This window comes from Mustelus asterias, chromosome 25 (genome assembly GCF_964213995.1).
Source record: "Mustelus asterias chromosome 25, sMusAst1.hap1.1, whole genome shotgun sequence".
NCBI lineage: Eukaryota > Metazoa > Chordata > Chondrichthyes > Carcharhiniformes > Triakidae > Mustelus > Mustelus asterias.
The window spans coordinates 48037234-48050500 of NC_135825.1; the positions used below are offsets into that span (position 1 = coordinate 48037234).

At 48.1% G+C, this 13267-nt stretch overlaps 1 protein-coding gene across 19 annotated transcripts in view; it reads left to right on the forward strand.

Moving 5' to 3' along the window:
• LOC144479160 (transcriptional enhancer factor TEF-5-like) overlaps nt 1-13267 on the forward strand; it is a 260276-nt gene that overhangs the window by 167592 nt on the left and 79417 nt on the right. For all 19 annotated transcript variants that reach the window (XM_078197743.1, XM_078197725.1, XM_078197727.1 and 16 more), the window contains one exon: nt 6393-6457. In XM_078197743.1, coding sequence (XP_078053869.1) covers nt 6393-6457 — 65 coding nt within the window. The remainder of the gene's footprint in view (nt 1-6392; nt 6458-13267) is intronic.

Genomic DNA, 13267 nt, shown 5'->3' on the forward strand with positions numbered 1-13267 from the left:
GAGGAAAGATTTATTAATTTGAAAGGACAGAGAGTTTGGTGTAAGATTGGAGCGTGTCAGTGTGCGACCTTTGGAGCCTGTTTTCAATTAGCAATGATGTATGAGAGATCACATGAATGTGCGTCTCGACACAGATTGTCAGGCTGAGGTTAATTGTGGTTTACTTTTCAGTGCGAGAGGAATTTGGAAATGTTTGTGTGTGAATGTGGAATCTGAAGAACAATCACAGCAGCGCACACTCCATAAATTGTAACGACTCAGGCTTTCCTGAGCTTGCATATGCCCCTTCCCTGGATGCTCCCCATCTGAGGGATGACGCTGCCAGCATTAGCATGTTCTGTGAGTGCAAAGTCCAGTCACCATTCTAATTATAGACACGCAATATCAGGCAGCTCCCTAATCGGGAATTATGGTCACACTGATGAGGAAAGTTTCTCACAAGGACACGAGCCATTTCTCGTAAGAATACAGCTCTCCCTGGGTGAGACCTCCTGACGTGGAAGAGTCCAGGGTTTAAACTCCCAACTTTTCTGGACTGATATGGTACAGTTCCTTGCCAGTACACACAACTACAGAACACTGTACACTAAACAAACAACAAGAGTTCACATTTTCTGAGGGGAGGTGATGGCCTAGTGGTATTATCGCGAGACTATTAGCCCAAGAACTCAACTAATGTCCTGGGGACCTGGGTTTGAATCCCGCCACGGCAGATGGTGGAATTTGAATTCAATTTTTAAAAAATCTGAAATTAAGAATCTGTTGACTATTGTTACTTGTCAAAAAAACCCATCTGTCCTTTAGGGAAGGAAATCTTCCGTCCTTACCTGGTCTGGCCTACATGTGACTTCAGACCTACAGCAATGTGGTTGACTCTCAACTGCCCTCCGAAATGGCCCAGCAAGCCACTCAGTTCAAGGACAACTGGAGAATGGGCAATAAATGTTGGCAAGCCAGCGATGCCCTTGTCCCACGAATGAATAAAAAAAAATTCTGATGCTGGTGATGCCATTGCATCAGGTGTCAATTGTGGCTCAGTGGATAGCGCTGAGTTAGAGGTTTTGTGGTTCAAGTCCCACTTCAGGGCCTTCTGGCTGATACGTCACTGATGGAATCTTGTCTTTTTGGATGAGGTATCAAACGGAATTATCTGCCCTCAGTTCGGTGGTGTGATTTTGAAGGGGAATTGATGAGTTCTCCCCAGTGTCTCTCCAACATCCGTCCATCAACCAACATCAGATGAGATTTACCTCGTTCTTGCTTTGGGAGTTTGCTGTGGAAAAATTGGCTGCAGCGTTACCGTACGTTACAAAGCTGACTACGCTGCAGAGATACCTCATTGGCTGTAAAGGGCTTTGGGATGCCCGGAGGTTGTGAAAGGCGCTATATAAATTCATATTCATTCTTCCATTCGTGTGCTGATGAAATGCTGTGCTGGTAACATTTTTCCTCAACCAGAATCACCCCCGCCCCAAACAAAAAAAAGTCTTGGCTTTCAACTTGCTGCAGCTTGTGGGATCTTGCTTTGTGTAAAATGGCTACCGTACTGGTCTCCATCATGCAATTTCTTTGCTTTGAAGTAATTGTTGTGTGGTGAGCATCTCTTGGTGTCTCTTAGAAACGTGTTTGTCTTAATACTAGTTACTGGATAAAAACAAAACACAGCCTAAACATCACGCTGAGCCAGTCCTTTCTGCACTGTTTATTTACTAGTATCACAAGTAGGCTTACATTAACACTGCAATGAAGTTACTGTGAAAATCTCCTACTCGCCACACACCGGCGCCTGTTCGGGTACACCGAGGGAGAATTTAGCATGGCCGATGCACCCTAACCAGCACATCCTTCGGACTGTGGAGCACCCGGAGGAAACCCACGCAGACACGGGGAGAACGTGCAGACTCCTCACAGACACTGACCCAAGCCGGGAATCGAACCCGGGTCCCTGGCGCTGTGAGGCAGCAGTGCTAACCACTGTGCCACCGTGCCGCCCACCACCGCTGTTATTATTTTCAAGCTCTTTGGCTCCCCTCAATAAATGAAAGGCTGGGATTGGCCTTGATGTCCATCAAGTTGGCGACGTTCAGGAATGCACTGTTTCTTGTGCCTGTTTATGTTTCTGGAGTGGTCAATCCACCATGCGAGTGTGGTCAGGACCACAGGCTCCAGTATGACAGCGGCGTGTGGTTCAAGTCACACCCACTTTGCTGCCTATCCTCCCTGAAGATAAATAAAAACTAGATTTAAAAATAATAATAAACAGGCCTTTTAGTTGCACAAGCTGAATTGCCAACTGTTGAGTGTAGACATGGCATCAGTATGAGTGCCCCTGACAGGCAGGGCCTGGCGATATGTGGCACGGCTTCATATTCCTTCTAGGTGTGGGTCACATGTAGGATACAGGTGGATGTTATTGACTCTACACACTCGATCGCCTCAGTGCCAGGAATCTGTGGCTTCAAACGCCACTCCAAAACTTACAGCACTTGCTTTTCCCCACATGGAGTTTATAGAAAAACACAACAGCAACACTGCAAACTCCCACAAATAACAAGTGAGATAAATGATCGGAAAGCCCCTGGAAATCCAGCCGTGATCCCCTGCAAGCTCACCTTGCTTTTACACAACCACAAACCAGTTGTTTTATTGGCTGTGACTGCATGACGATCTTTATATTCTGTCTATGTGTAGATAGTGCCTTGGCTATGTGAAAAATCAGCAAATCACAGCAGTGAAGCAGTCACTACTTCAAAACTCAAAATAGAGGAGCAGATCAGTCGTTAAAGTCATAGAGTCATTTATAGCACAGAAGAAGGCCATTGAGCCCATTGAGTCAATGCTAGCTTCAGTAAATGCAGGCAGTCTCACTTCTCTGGTTCTATCCACATAGCCCTGAAATGTCTATCCAATTTCCTCCTGTAATCATTAATCATCAGCTTCCACGCCCAATCTCCCCGTCCAACACCACCGCAACTCTCGGCTGCAACCTTAAATCTGTGTCCCCTGAGTCATTGTACCTCAGCCAATTGGAAACGATTTTCTTTGTCCAGGCACATCTTTAGAGTGTGGGAGGAAACTGGAGCACCCGGAGGAAACCCACACAGACAGGGGGAAAATGTGCAAACTCCACACAGACACTGACCCAAGTCGGGAATCAAACCCAGATCCCTGGTCCTGTGCGGAAGCAGTGCTAACCACTGTGCCGCCCGTGATGTTGGTCAGGGCATCGGGAAGAGCTCCCCTCTTCAAGAGGGGCGGCGCGGTGGCACAGTGCTTAGCACTGCTGCCTCACAGCACCAGGGATCCGGGTTCAATTCCGGCCTCAGTGGACTGTCTGTGCGGAGTTTGCACGCTCTCCCCGTGTCTGCGTGGGTTTCCTCCGGGTGCTCCGGTTTCCTCCCACAGTCCAAAGATGTGTGGGTTAGGTTTATTGGCCATGATAAATTCTCCCTCAGTGTACCCAAACAGGCGCTGGAGTGTGGTGACTAGGGGATTTTCACAGTAACTTCACGGCAGTGTTAACGTAAGCCTACTTGTGACACTAATAAATAAACAGTGCAGAAAGGACTGGCTTAGCGTGACGCTCAGGGTAAGTGTTTTGTTATTAGTAAGCGGCGGCACGGTAGCGCAGTGGTTAGCACTGCTGCTTCACAGCTCCAAAGTCCCGTGTTCGATTCCCGGCTCGGGTCACTGTCTGTGTGGAGTTTGCACATTCTCCTCGTGTCTGCGTGGGTTTCCTCCCACAGTCCAAAGATGTGCGGGTTAGGTTGATTGGCCAGGTTAAAAATTGCCCCTTAGAATCCTAAAATGTGTAGGTTAGAGGGATTAGTAGGTAAAAAATATGTGGGGGTAGGGCCTGGGTGGGATTGTGGTTGGTGCAGACTCGATGGGCCGAATGGCCTCCTTCTGCACTGTAGGGTTTCTATGAATCTATCTATGTGCGGTTACGGGGATTTGGACCTGGGTGGAATTGTTGCCGGTGCAGGCTCAATGAGCCGGGTGGCCTCCTTCTGCACTGAGAGATTCTATGATTCAAGATAATGCCATGGGATCTTTTACGTCCACCAGAGGGGGCAGATAGGCCTTCAGTTTGGTGCTTTGCGTGAAAGACGGCACCTTTTGACAGTGAGTGCTCCTCAGCATTGCGCTCAGCATTGCGCTGGGAGTGTCAGTCCCGACCATGTGCTCACTGGAGTGGGACTTGAGCCTCTGAAACCAGAGGCAGTAATGTTACGGACTGCGCCACGACTGACACCTGTGGAGAATATTTGAGCTGAGGAGCTGAATCAGTTCAATATCGGTTTAGCTAACCGCTGTTTGATTGGGCAGGATGCAGTGTTTAGACTAGTAATCCCTGTCAGGAGGCCAAACCATTGACTGTTCCAGCACTGGCTGCTTCTGCTGACAAATGACAGCTCCTGTGCTGTGATGAATGTTCAATTTATCCCACTCACCCTGTACAGGACTGAGCGCACGGATGTGCGTGTACAGGAGCGAGTGCACGGGTGCGCGTGTACAGGACTGAGCGCACGGATGAGCGTGTACAGGACTGAGTGCACGGATGTGCGTGTACAGGACTGAGCGCACGGATGAGCGTGTACAGGACTGAGTGCATGGATGCGTGCGTACAGGAGAGAGCGCACGGATGCGTGCGTACAGGAGAGAGCGCACGGATGAGTGCGTACAGGAGAGAGCGCACGGATGCGTGCGTACAGGAGCGCGGGCGGCATGCAGCAAACAGCACATTAACAGGAGACAAAGCTGTAATAATAACACACAATCCAGTCTTCTCGAACTGAGAAGGGAGTAGCTGCTACACATCACCTGGGAGTCCAATTGACTCGTCTCCCAAGATACTTGGGTGGGAAGAGCTTTCTGGGGTTTGCTTCAGATTCTGACCATTTGAAACTCTGTCCCACACAGACTGACTGTAACTGACAAAGTGCAGAGTCTCCCAAAGCCAGCAGGGAATGGGGTTCAGACCTTAACATTTCCCTTTTCCTCACTAGCTAGAAACTCCTGCCACGGATGTCTCTGCTCATAGCTAGGCTGCAGTGATTGGGATTGTTAACCAAAATCCCAGCCACTGATCCTCCTGGTACCAAAACCCTTGCTGTAATTTTGAAAACGATTGTGATGCATGAGAGGTGACAACAACATACAACTCTGCAGAAAAATTCATCTCAATCCAAATCTCTTCCGACTGGACCCAAGTTTGGCACGTGACCCCTGTTTTTGATTAAAACAGCTTCTATTAATATCTCAGACTTAAATCCATTAGTTTCTTTTCCTCTTCGACTCAATTTCCTTCTCCCAACTTTCTCTTCCAAAGATGTTGGCTGGCATCTGGGGGAGATGGGAAAATTTGGAGAGTTGCTCTCTAAATGTTCCGGTCCTGCCCAAAACGATGCCGGACTGGAAACTTCCAGCGCTTTGTATTCGTTAATTGTTGCACATTTTGAATTTCTCTAACATCCTGCAGTTTTAGGACTGGAAGTTACAAGTCTAGCTCTTGTTGTTGTTATTCTCAGCTGTCTTTCAGAGTCAGCAGTTTTCCCAGAGCCAATGTGACTGTAGGATACAGATTTATTTTTTGTGAAGAGAAAACGTGTGCCACTGGTGACAGATCCTTAACCAGGTTAAACCCAAGCAACTTGCGATTTCTTGGAAGTTCTCACCGAGATGCGTCTTAATCCCAATAGTTTAGGGAATCCAGGAAAAAGAGTGGTAATGCTCCACGAAGACATGTTAGTTAGGTGCATATGGACGGAACGGTGGTTAGCACTGCTGCCTCCTGGTGCCAGGGACCCAGGTTTGATTCCTGGCTTGGGTCACTGTCTGTGTGGAGTCTGCACATTCTCCTCTGTCTGTGTGGGGTTCCTCCCACACTCCAAAAGACGTGCTGGTTAGATGCATTGGCCATGCTAAGTTCTCCCTCAGTGTACCCAAACAGGTGCTGGAGTGTGGCGACTAGGGGATTTTCACAGTAACTTCATTGCAGTGTTAATGTAAGCCGACTTGTGACACGAGTAAAATAAACTTTAAAAGCTCTAAAAGGGCTATGGCCATTAAATGTACCTGATCCAGGTTGTCGGGACAGTGAGGGCTGGTCTCTTTTTTTGGGAAATGGAAAAGGATACCCTCACTGCCAAGCACAGTCCTGCCTCCAACCTCGGCACTGTCCAACACCAATCACTGGGTACTAACCCAATACTGGGAACCCTGGTCAACCTGTCACCCGTCTCCCTGGATTGTCTCCGCCATTTTGACGGTGGGCCATGGGGTTATTGTGTTGAGTCATTTTGTTTCTGCTGCTTGTTATATTTGTGTTCGATGAAAATGGAGACGATTTAAGGATTTGATGTCATTTTGTTCTTTTCTGATTCTGATAGGCCGCAATGAGTTGATAGCGAGATACATCAAGCTACGGACTGGCAAAACACGTACAAGGAAGCAGGTAAAGCTGGACGGGGAAGCTTTGCTTTGGGGCAAAAAGGGGGTGGCTTGTGCTGAAATGTGGCTGCTGCTGCTTCGAGGCTGGCATGGTGATTGGGCAATGGGCAGCGTGGTGGTACCGAGAAGCAGAGACACTGTGTGTCGAGGTCTGAGGAGCAAACACTTAAATGTAATTTCTAAAGGAGAGAAGTGTCATCCTTTAATCGTTAATTATTCCAAGGTGGATCAGGTGGGCTAGGAGCGATTGGCTAAATTTTCTACCTTACCTCGGAGTAATATTCTTCGGGAACCTGTTCAGTTAGGAAAGCTTAGGCATGAACCTTTACTCCTGTAGCCCCTTCAGAAACTCAGAGAGAGAGTATGGGAACTATTTTTTATTGGGAATGGGGTTGTGTATTTTTTTTCTTTCATGAGATGTGGCAGTCCCTGGCAAAGCAGCATCATTGCCCATTCCAAATTGCCCTTGAAATGATTGGGTTGCCCACTTCAGAGTTCAGTCAGCTACACTGCTGTGGCTCTGCAGTCACATGTTGGCCAGACTGGGTAAGGACGGCAGATTCCCTTCCCTAAAGGAAATTAGTAAGCCAATGGGTTTTTACAACAATCGATGATAGTTGTCATGGTCACCATTACTGAGACTAGCTTTCGATTCCAGATTTATCAATCGAATTTAAATTCCACCAGCTGCCCTGGTGGGATTTGAACTCTTGCCCCCAGAGCATTAGCCCGAGTCTCTGCATTACTAGTCCAGTGACATGCCACCATCTCCCCACTAGGGTTATAAAGATGAAAATTACTCTCCAATTCAGGCAGCCGGTGTCAGCATTGAGAAGCCCCAGATCAGATACAGCACCAGCCAAATACTGTAAAGCTCCTCTGTCACACGGTAACCTCAATCCAAGAATGCCCACTACTGGTAACATCTTTGCAATTCCTACACTACCTTTAAGCCTGTGAGTGGTTGGGTGGCACAGTGGTTAGCACTGCTGCCTCACAGCGCCAGGGATCCAGGTTCGATTCCCAGCTTGGGTCACTGTCTGTGTGGAGTTTGCACATTCCCCCCGTGTCTGTGTGGGTTTCCTCCGGGTGCTCCGGTTTCCTCCCACAGTCCAAAGATGTGCGGGTTAGGTGGATTGGCCATGCTAAATTGCCCCTCAGTGTCTGGGGGATTAGCTCGGGTAAATGCATGGGGTTACAGGGATAGGGCCTGGGTGGGATTGAGACACAGTAAGAAGTTTAACAACACCAGGTTAAAGTCCAACAGGTTTATTTGGTAGCAGTTGAACAGACAGAGAAGCAGTGATTACAAGGGGGTGCGAGACTAATGGCAGGTTCAGGGTGAACAGTTGTAGTTTAAGGCCAAATGACTTTAGTTGGACCACACACCTACCAATCACATGCAGGTGTATGTCCAATCTAACCTCTCAATTCCCTGCTGATTTAAATAATTCAATTTGATAGGTAGCGAGGAATAATTAGCTGAGGGAGGGGCAGTTCAGAGCGAGGTGGTCTAGACTTCAAACTTCGAGCTAAGCCATTCAGGAGTGATGTCAGGAAGCATTTCTTCACGGAGTAGTGGAAATCCGGAACATTCTGCCTATAGGACTGTGAGCTATGAGGAGAGATTGGAAAAACTTGGTTTGTTCTCACTGGAACGACGGAGGTTGAGGGGCAACCTGATAGAAGTCTACAAGATTATGAGGGGCATGGACAGAGTGGATATCAGAAGCTTTTTCCCAGGGTGGAAGAGTCAATTACTCGGGGGCATAAGTTTAAGGTGCGAGGGGCAAGATTCAAAGGAGATGTACGAGGCAAGTTTTTTTACATAGAGAGTGGTGGGTGCCTGGAACTCGCTGCCGGGGGAGGTAGTGGAAGCAGATACGATAGTGACTTTTAAGGGGCGTCTTGATAAATACATGAATAGGATGGGAATAGAGGGATATGGTCCCTGGAAGGATAGGGAGTTTTACTTCAGTCAGGCTGCAAGGTCGAAGCAGCCTTGGAGGGCCTGTTCCTGTGCTGTAATTTTCTTAGTTCTCTTGTAAAGCTGCAAGTCAGCTGAAATCTTCAAATTGACATTGCTAGATCATTGTCACACAAAGGGTATTAAGAGTTACGAAACAAGGCCAGGTAGATGAAGTTAAGGCACGGATTAGCCATGAGCTAATGGAATAGAACAGACTCGAGGGCTGAATGGCCTCTTTCTGTTTTATTCCAGTGAAAGTAAGATTGAAAACTGCCAAATCGCAGCAAAGCCGCTCTTGTCTGAGAAATATTTTTCAAATAGATAGACGTTTTGCCTAGGCTCCGGTTCTATTTTATTCCCTCTAGTTATTTTCCTCCTTCTCCTGAAGGGGCAGACTGTGTGGGATGCTCCCTATAGCTGGAATTTTGTAAAAATCCCCAGATGACGAGCAGTCAGGCGGCCGAGTGGAATAACCCCTCACACCTTCTGGATTTGGAATCCAACTGGAAGACGATGAATGAAGCTTCTGTCCTCATTCCAATGACCACAACTGGCAAGGGAGGTAGAAAGCAGAGGGATCAGTGCACTGGATAACAAATCTGCTGGTGTCATTCGCTGCCTCGCCATTGAGAAGCAACAGCTATTAGCAGATGGTACAGACTTAAACAAGTGGGCACCAACAGGCCCTGGCTGATGAGCTCCCTCTAGAAAGATGTATAGAATTTGGGCGGCACGGTAGCACAGTGGTTAGCACTGCTGCTTCACAGCTCCAGGGTCCCGGGTTCGATTCCCGGCTCGGGTCACTGTCTGTGTGGAGTTTGCACATTCTCCTCGTGTCTGCGTGGGTTTCCTCCGGGTGCTCCGGTTTCCTCCCACAGTCCAAAGATGTGCGGGTTAGGTTGATTGGCCAGGTTAAAAATTGCCCCTTAGAGTCCTGAGGTGCGTAGGTTAGAGGGATTAGTGGGTAAATATGTGGGGGTAGGGCCTGGGTGGGATTGAGGTCGGTGCAGACTCGATGGGCCGAATGGCCTCCTTCTGCACTGTAGGGTTTCTATGATTTCTATGAATTCCACAGACTGACCAGGTCAAGCTTTGGCAGCTTTTGAACTGTTTAAAACAAAAACTTGTCTTAAGTATAGAATCCTACAGTGCAGAAGGAGGCCACTCAGCCCATCAAGTCTGCACCAACCACGATTCCACCCAGGCCCTATCCCCATAACTCCATGCATTTACCCTAGCCAGTCCTCCTGACACTAAGGGGCAATTTATCATGGCCAATCCACCTAATCCACACATCTTTGGAGTGTGGGAGGAAACCGGAGCACCCGGAGGAAACCCACGGGGAGAACATGGAAACTCCACACAGACAGTGGCCCAAGCCGGGAAGCGAACCTGGATCCCTGATGCTGTGAGGCAGCAGTGCTAAGCATTGTGCCACCGTGCTGCCCGTAGTAGATGAGGCTAACTTCGCAGCTTCATCTCCCAGGTGAGAGAACACGACCAAATCTCTGGGTTAGGTGTGGAGGTTTTACCAAAATCAGGAGAGCTGTCCTACACGTTAGTCAAGCAACAGCCTGACATAGTCAGAGTCAGTGAATCATATGTCCCCCACTCTACCATTATCTTCAAGCCAAAGGAGCTACCCTCAATGAAGCGTGTAAAACAGCAGCACCAGGCACACCTCAAAATGAGGTGTCAACTTGGTAGAAGCTACAACACAGAACTAATATGTGCTAAACAGCCGAAGCAACACACGAGAAACCAATATAAATGAACCTACAACGAATGGATCAGATCTAAGCTCAGCAGTCTTGACACATTCAATTGTGAATGATGGGCGATTAAGGAACTAAACCTCCTCCTTTGGAGGAGGCTCCAAAAACATCCCCCGTCTCGAAGATGAGGGAGTCCAGCACATCAGAGCAAAAGTTAAGGCTGAAGCATTTGCAACAATATTCAGCCAGAAGTGCCGAGTTGTCATCTCATCCTGAGGTCCCAGCGTTAAATGTCATTCTTCAGCCAATTCGATACACTCCATGTGACATCATGAAGGCACTGGATGTCCCAAACACGTTGGATCTTGACAACATTCGAGCAATAGTATTGAAGACTTGTGCTCCAGAAGCAGCTTCACCCTTGGCCAAGCAGTCCCAGCTACAGTAGAGACAGTTGTGGAAGAATGCCTGTCCAATCCAGCTAACCCATCAGCAACGTGACGGATGGGGCAATCGACAGTGCTATCAAGCAGCGCATTGTCAGCAATAACCTGATCAATAATGCTCAGGTTGGGTTTAGCTTGGGTCACTCATCTCCAGAACTCTCTAGAACAATAGAATCTCTACAGCACAGAAAGAGGCCTTGCAGCCCATCGAGTCTGCACTGACTCTTCAGTGCCCTCCCCTCTGCCCTATCCCCATGGCACATTTACCATGGCTAATCCCCCAAACCTACACATCTTGGGACACTAAGGGGCAATTCGAGCATGGACAATCCACCTAACCTACACATCTTTGGAGTGTGGGAGGAAACCGGAGCACCTGGAGCAACCCCATGTAGAAACAGGGAGAACGCGCAAGCTCCACACAGTCACCCGAGGCTAGAATTGAACAGAAATAGAGTGGCACAGTGGTTAGCACTGCTGCCTCACAGCGCCTGGGACCCAGGTTTGATTCTGGCCTCAGGTGACTGTCTGTGTCGAGTCTGCACATTCTCCCCGTGTCTTCGTGGGTTTCCTCCGGGTGCCCCGGTTTCCTTCCACAGTCCAAAGATGTGCAGGTTAGGTGGATTGGCCATGCTAAATTGCCCCTTAGTCTCAGGGGGATTAGCAGGGTAAATACATAGGGTTATAGGGATAGGGCCTGGGTGGAATTATTGCCAGTGCAGGCTCAAATGGCTTCCTTCTGCACTAGTGCTGTGAGGCAACAGTGCTAACCACTTTGCTGATACTGGCTCATTGTAAACTGGCTGAATTCCTGAGGTGAGGTGTGTGATTGCCCTTGACATCAAGGCAGCAGTAACTGAGTGTGGCATCGAGGAACCGTAGCAAAATTGAAGGGGGGTAAACTGTCCATTATTGAGTCATACCTAGCACACAGATAATTGCAGTCCTTGCTGCAGTCTTTCCAGTTGAGATGCTTTTAAAACGCAAGGATGCACGGTAGCACAGTGGCTACTGCCTCAGGGTGCCAGGGACCCAGGTTTGATTCCAGCCTCAGGTGACTGACTGTGTCGAGTCTGCACGTTCTTCCCATGTCTGTGTGGGTTTCTTCTCTCAGTCAGGAAGATGTCCTGGTTAGGGTGCATTGGCCATGCTAAATTTTTCCTCAGTGTACCCGAACAGGCGTCGGAGTGTGGCGACTAGGGGATTTTCACAGCAACTTCATTGCAGTGTTAATGTAAGCCTACTTGTGACACCAACAAAATTTTTTAAAAAAACTTTAAACAGCAGGGATGTGAAGGCTGGTTTCCCTGATTGATTGAACATCCCTGGTGGTGAGTGGGACCCAGAGGGCATGCTGGCTGGAAACATCCTGCTCACACACAGCCCCTGCTGACTGGGCAGCCAAAAGGTGTAGGCCCAAAATCTCCTTAGCCGTGAACAGTGGGAATCACTTATCGAGAAGCTGCTATGACAGCAGCGATCAAAAGTACTCAACTATTCCTTACCCTAGAAAGCAGCAAATTCCAGTATTTAAAATTAAACGATTTGGATCTGTTTACGGCCTGGAAAATAGGGTTGTTGAGAGGTTCCTGCTTTAAGCTGTCATCGGAGAGGTGTTAAATTGCCAAGGAAATAACCCTTTGTTTGTGGCCCTGCTGCTGTCTTAACCATTTTCCTAACAAATTTAAATCCCTGCGTATTATCCAGCAAGCATGTCAATGTTTCAGTGCGCAGGACTCGGGTGGCGGAAGAGAAAAAATCATTCTTTACAGCATGGAGATAGTGCGTGTATTTGAGTACAAAAACATTACAGGACTATGGGGAAAGAGCCAAGGGAACAAGACTGAGTGGATACCACTTTCAAAGAGCCAGCACAGGTACGGTGGGCCGAATGGTCTCTTTCCCGACTGTATACTGACTGTATACATTGCTACAAAATGTTGCTGTTTTACGAAGACTGGCAGAGCACGTGGAACAATACCTCAAAACGCTGGGTGCAGGAGGGCTCCATTGAATTATGGTAAGCTTTGATGATCTTTTGAGTGATCCTAGTATGTGCAAGGACACCCACCAGACTTATTTGGTGAAGAAAGATTCCACTGCGTCGAATCCATCAAGCTGTGATTTGTGAATTACTTGAGGACTTAAGCGAAGTTGAATATTGCTGAACAAAGAGGCATGCTGTCGAAGCTTTTCGACTCGCACTCATCAGGTCAGATTCACAAGAAGAGCAAATCTCGAAGGGAACAACAATTTATACTGCATGGGAAGAGGGTGCTGATTGGTTGGCAAGAGAACGCGGGTTGAGAGATTGCCATGGCGAATGTACCAGATTGCTTTGTTTTTATTCAGCTGTGGAACATGGGCATCGCTGGCTGGCCAGCATTTATTGCCCAAGGGCAGCTGAGAGTCAACTACATTGCTGTGGGTCTGGAGTCACATGTAGGCCAGACTGGATAAGAACGGCAGATTTCCTTCCCCAAAGGACATTAGTGAACCAGATGGGTTTTTACAACAATCGACAATGGTGTCACGGTCATCAGTAGATTCTTAATTCCAGGTGTATCTTTACTGAATTCAAATTCCACCATCTGCCGTAGCAGGATTCGAACCTGGATCCCCAGAACATTAGCTGAGTTTGTGGATTAATAGTCCAGCGATAATACCACAAGGCCATCACCTCC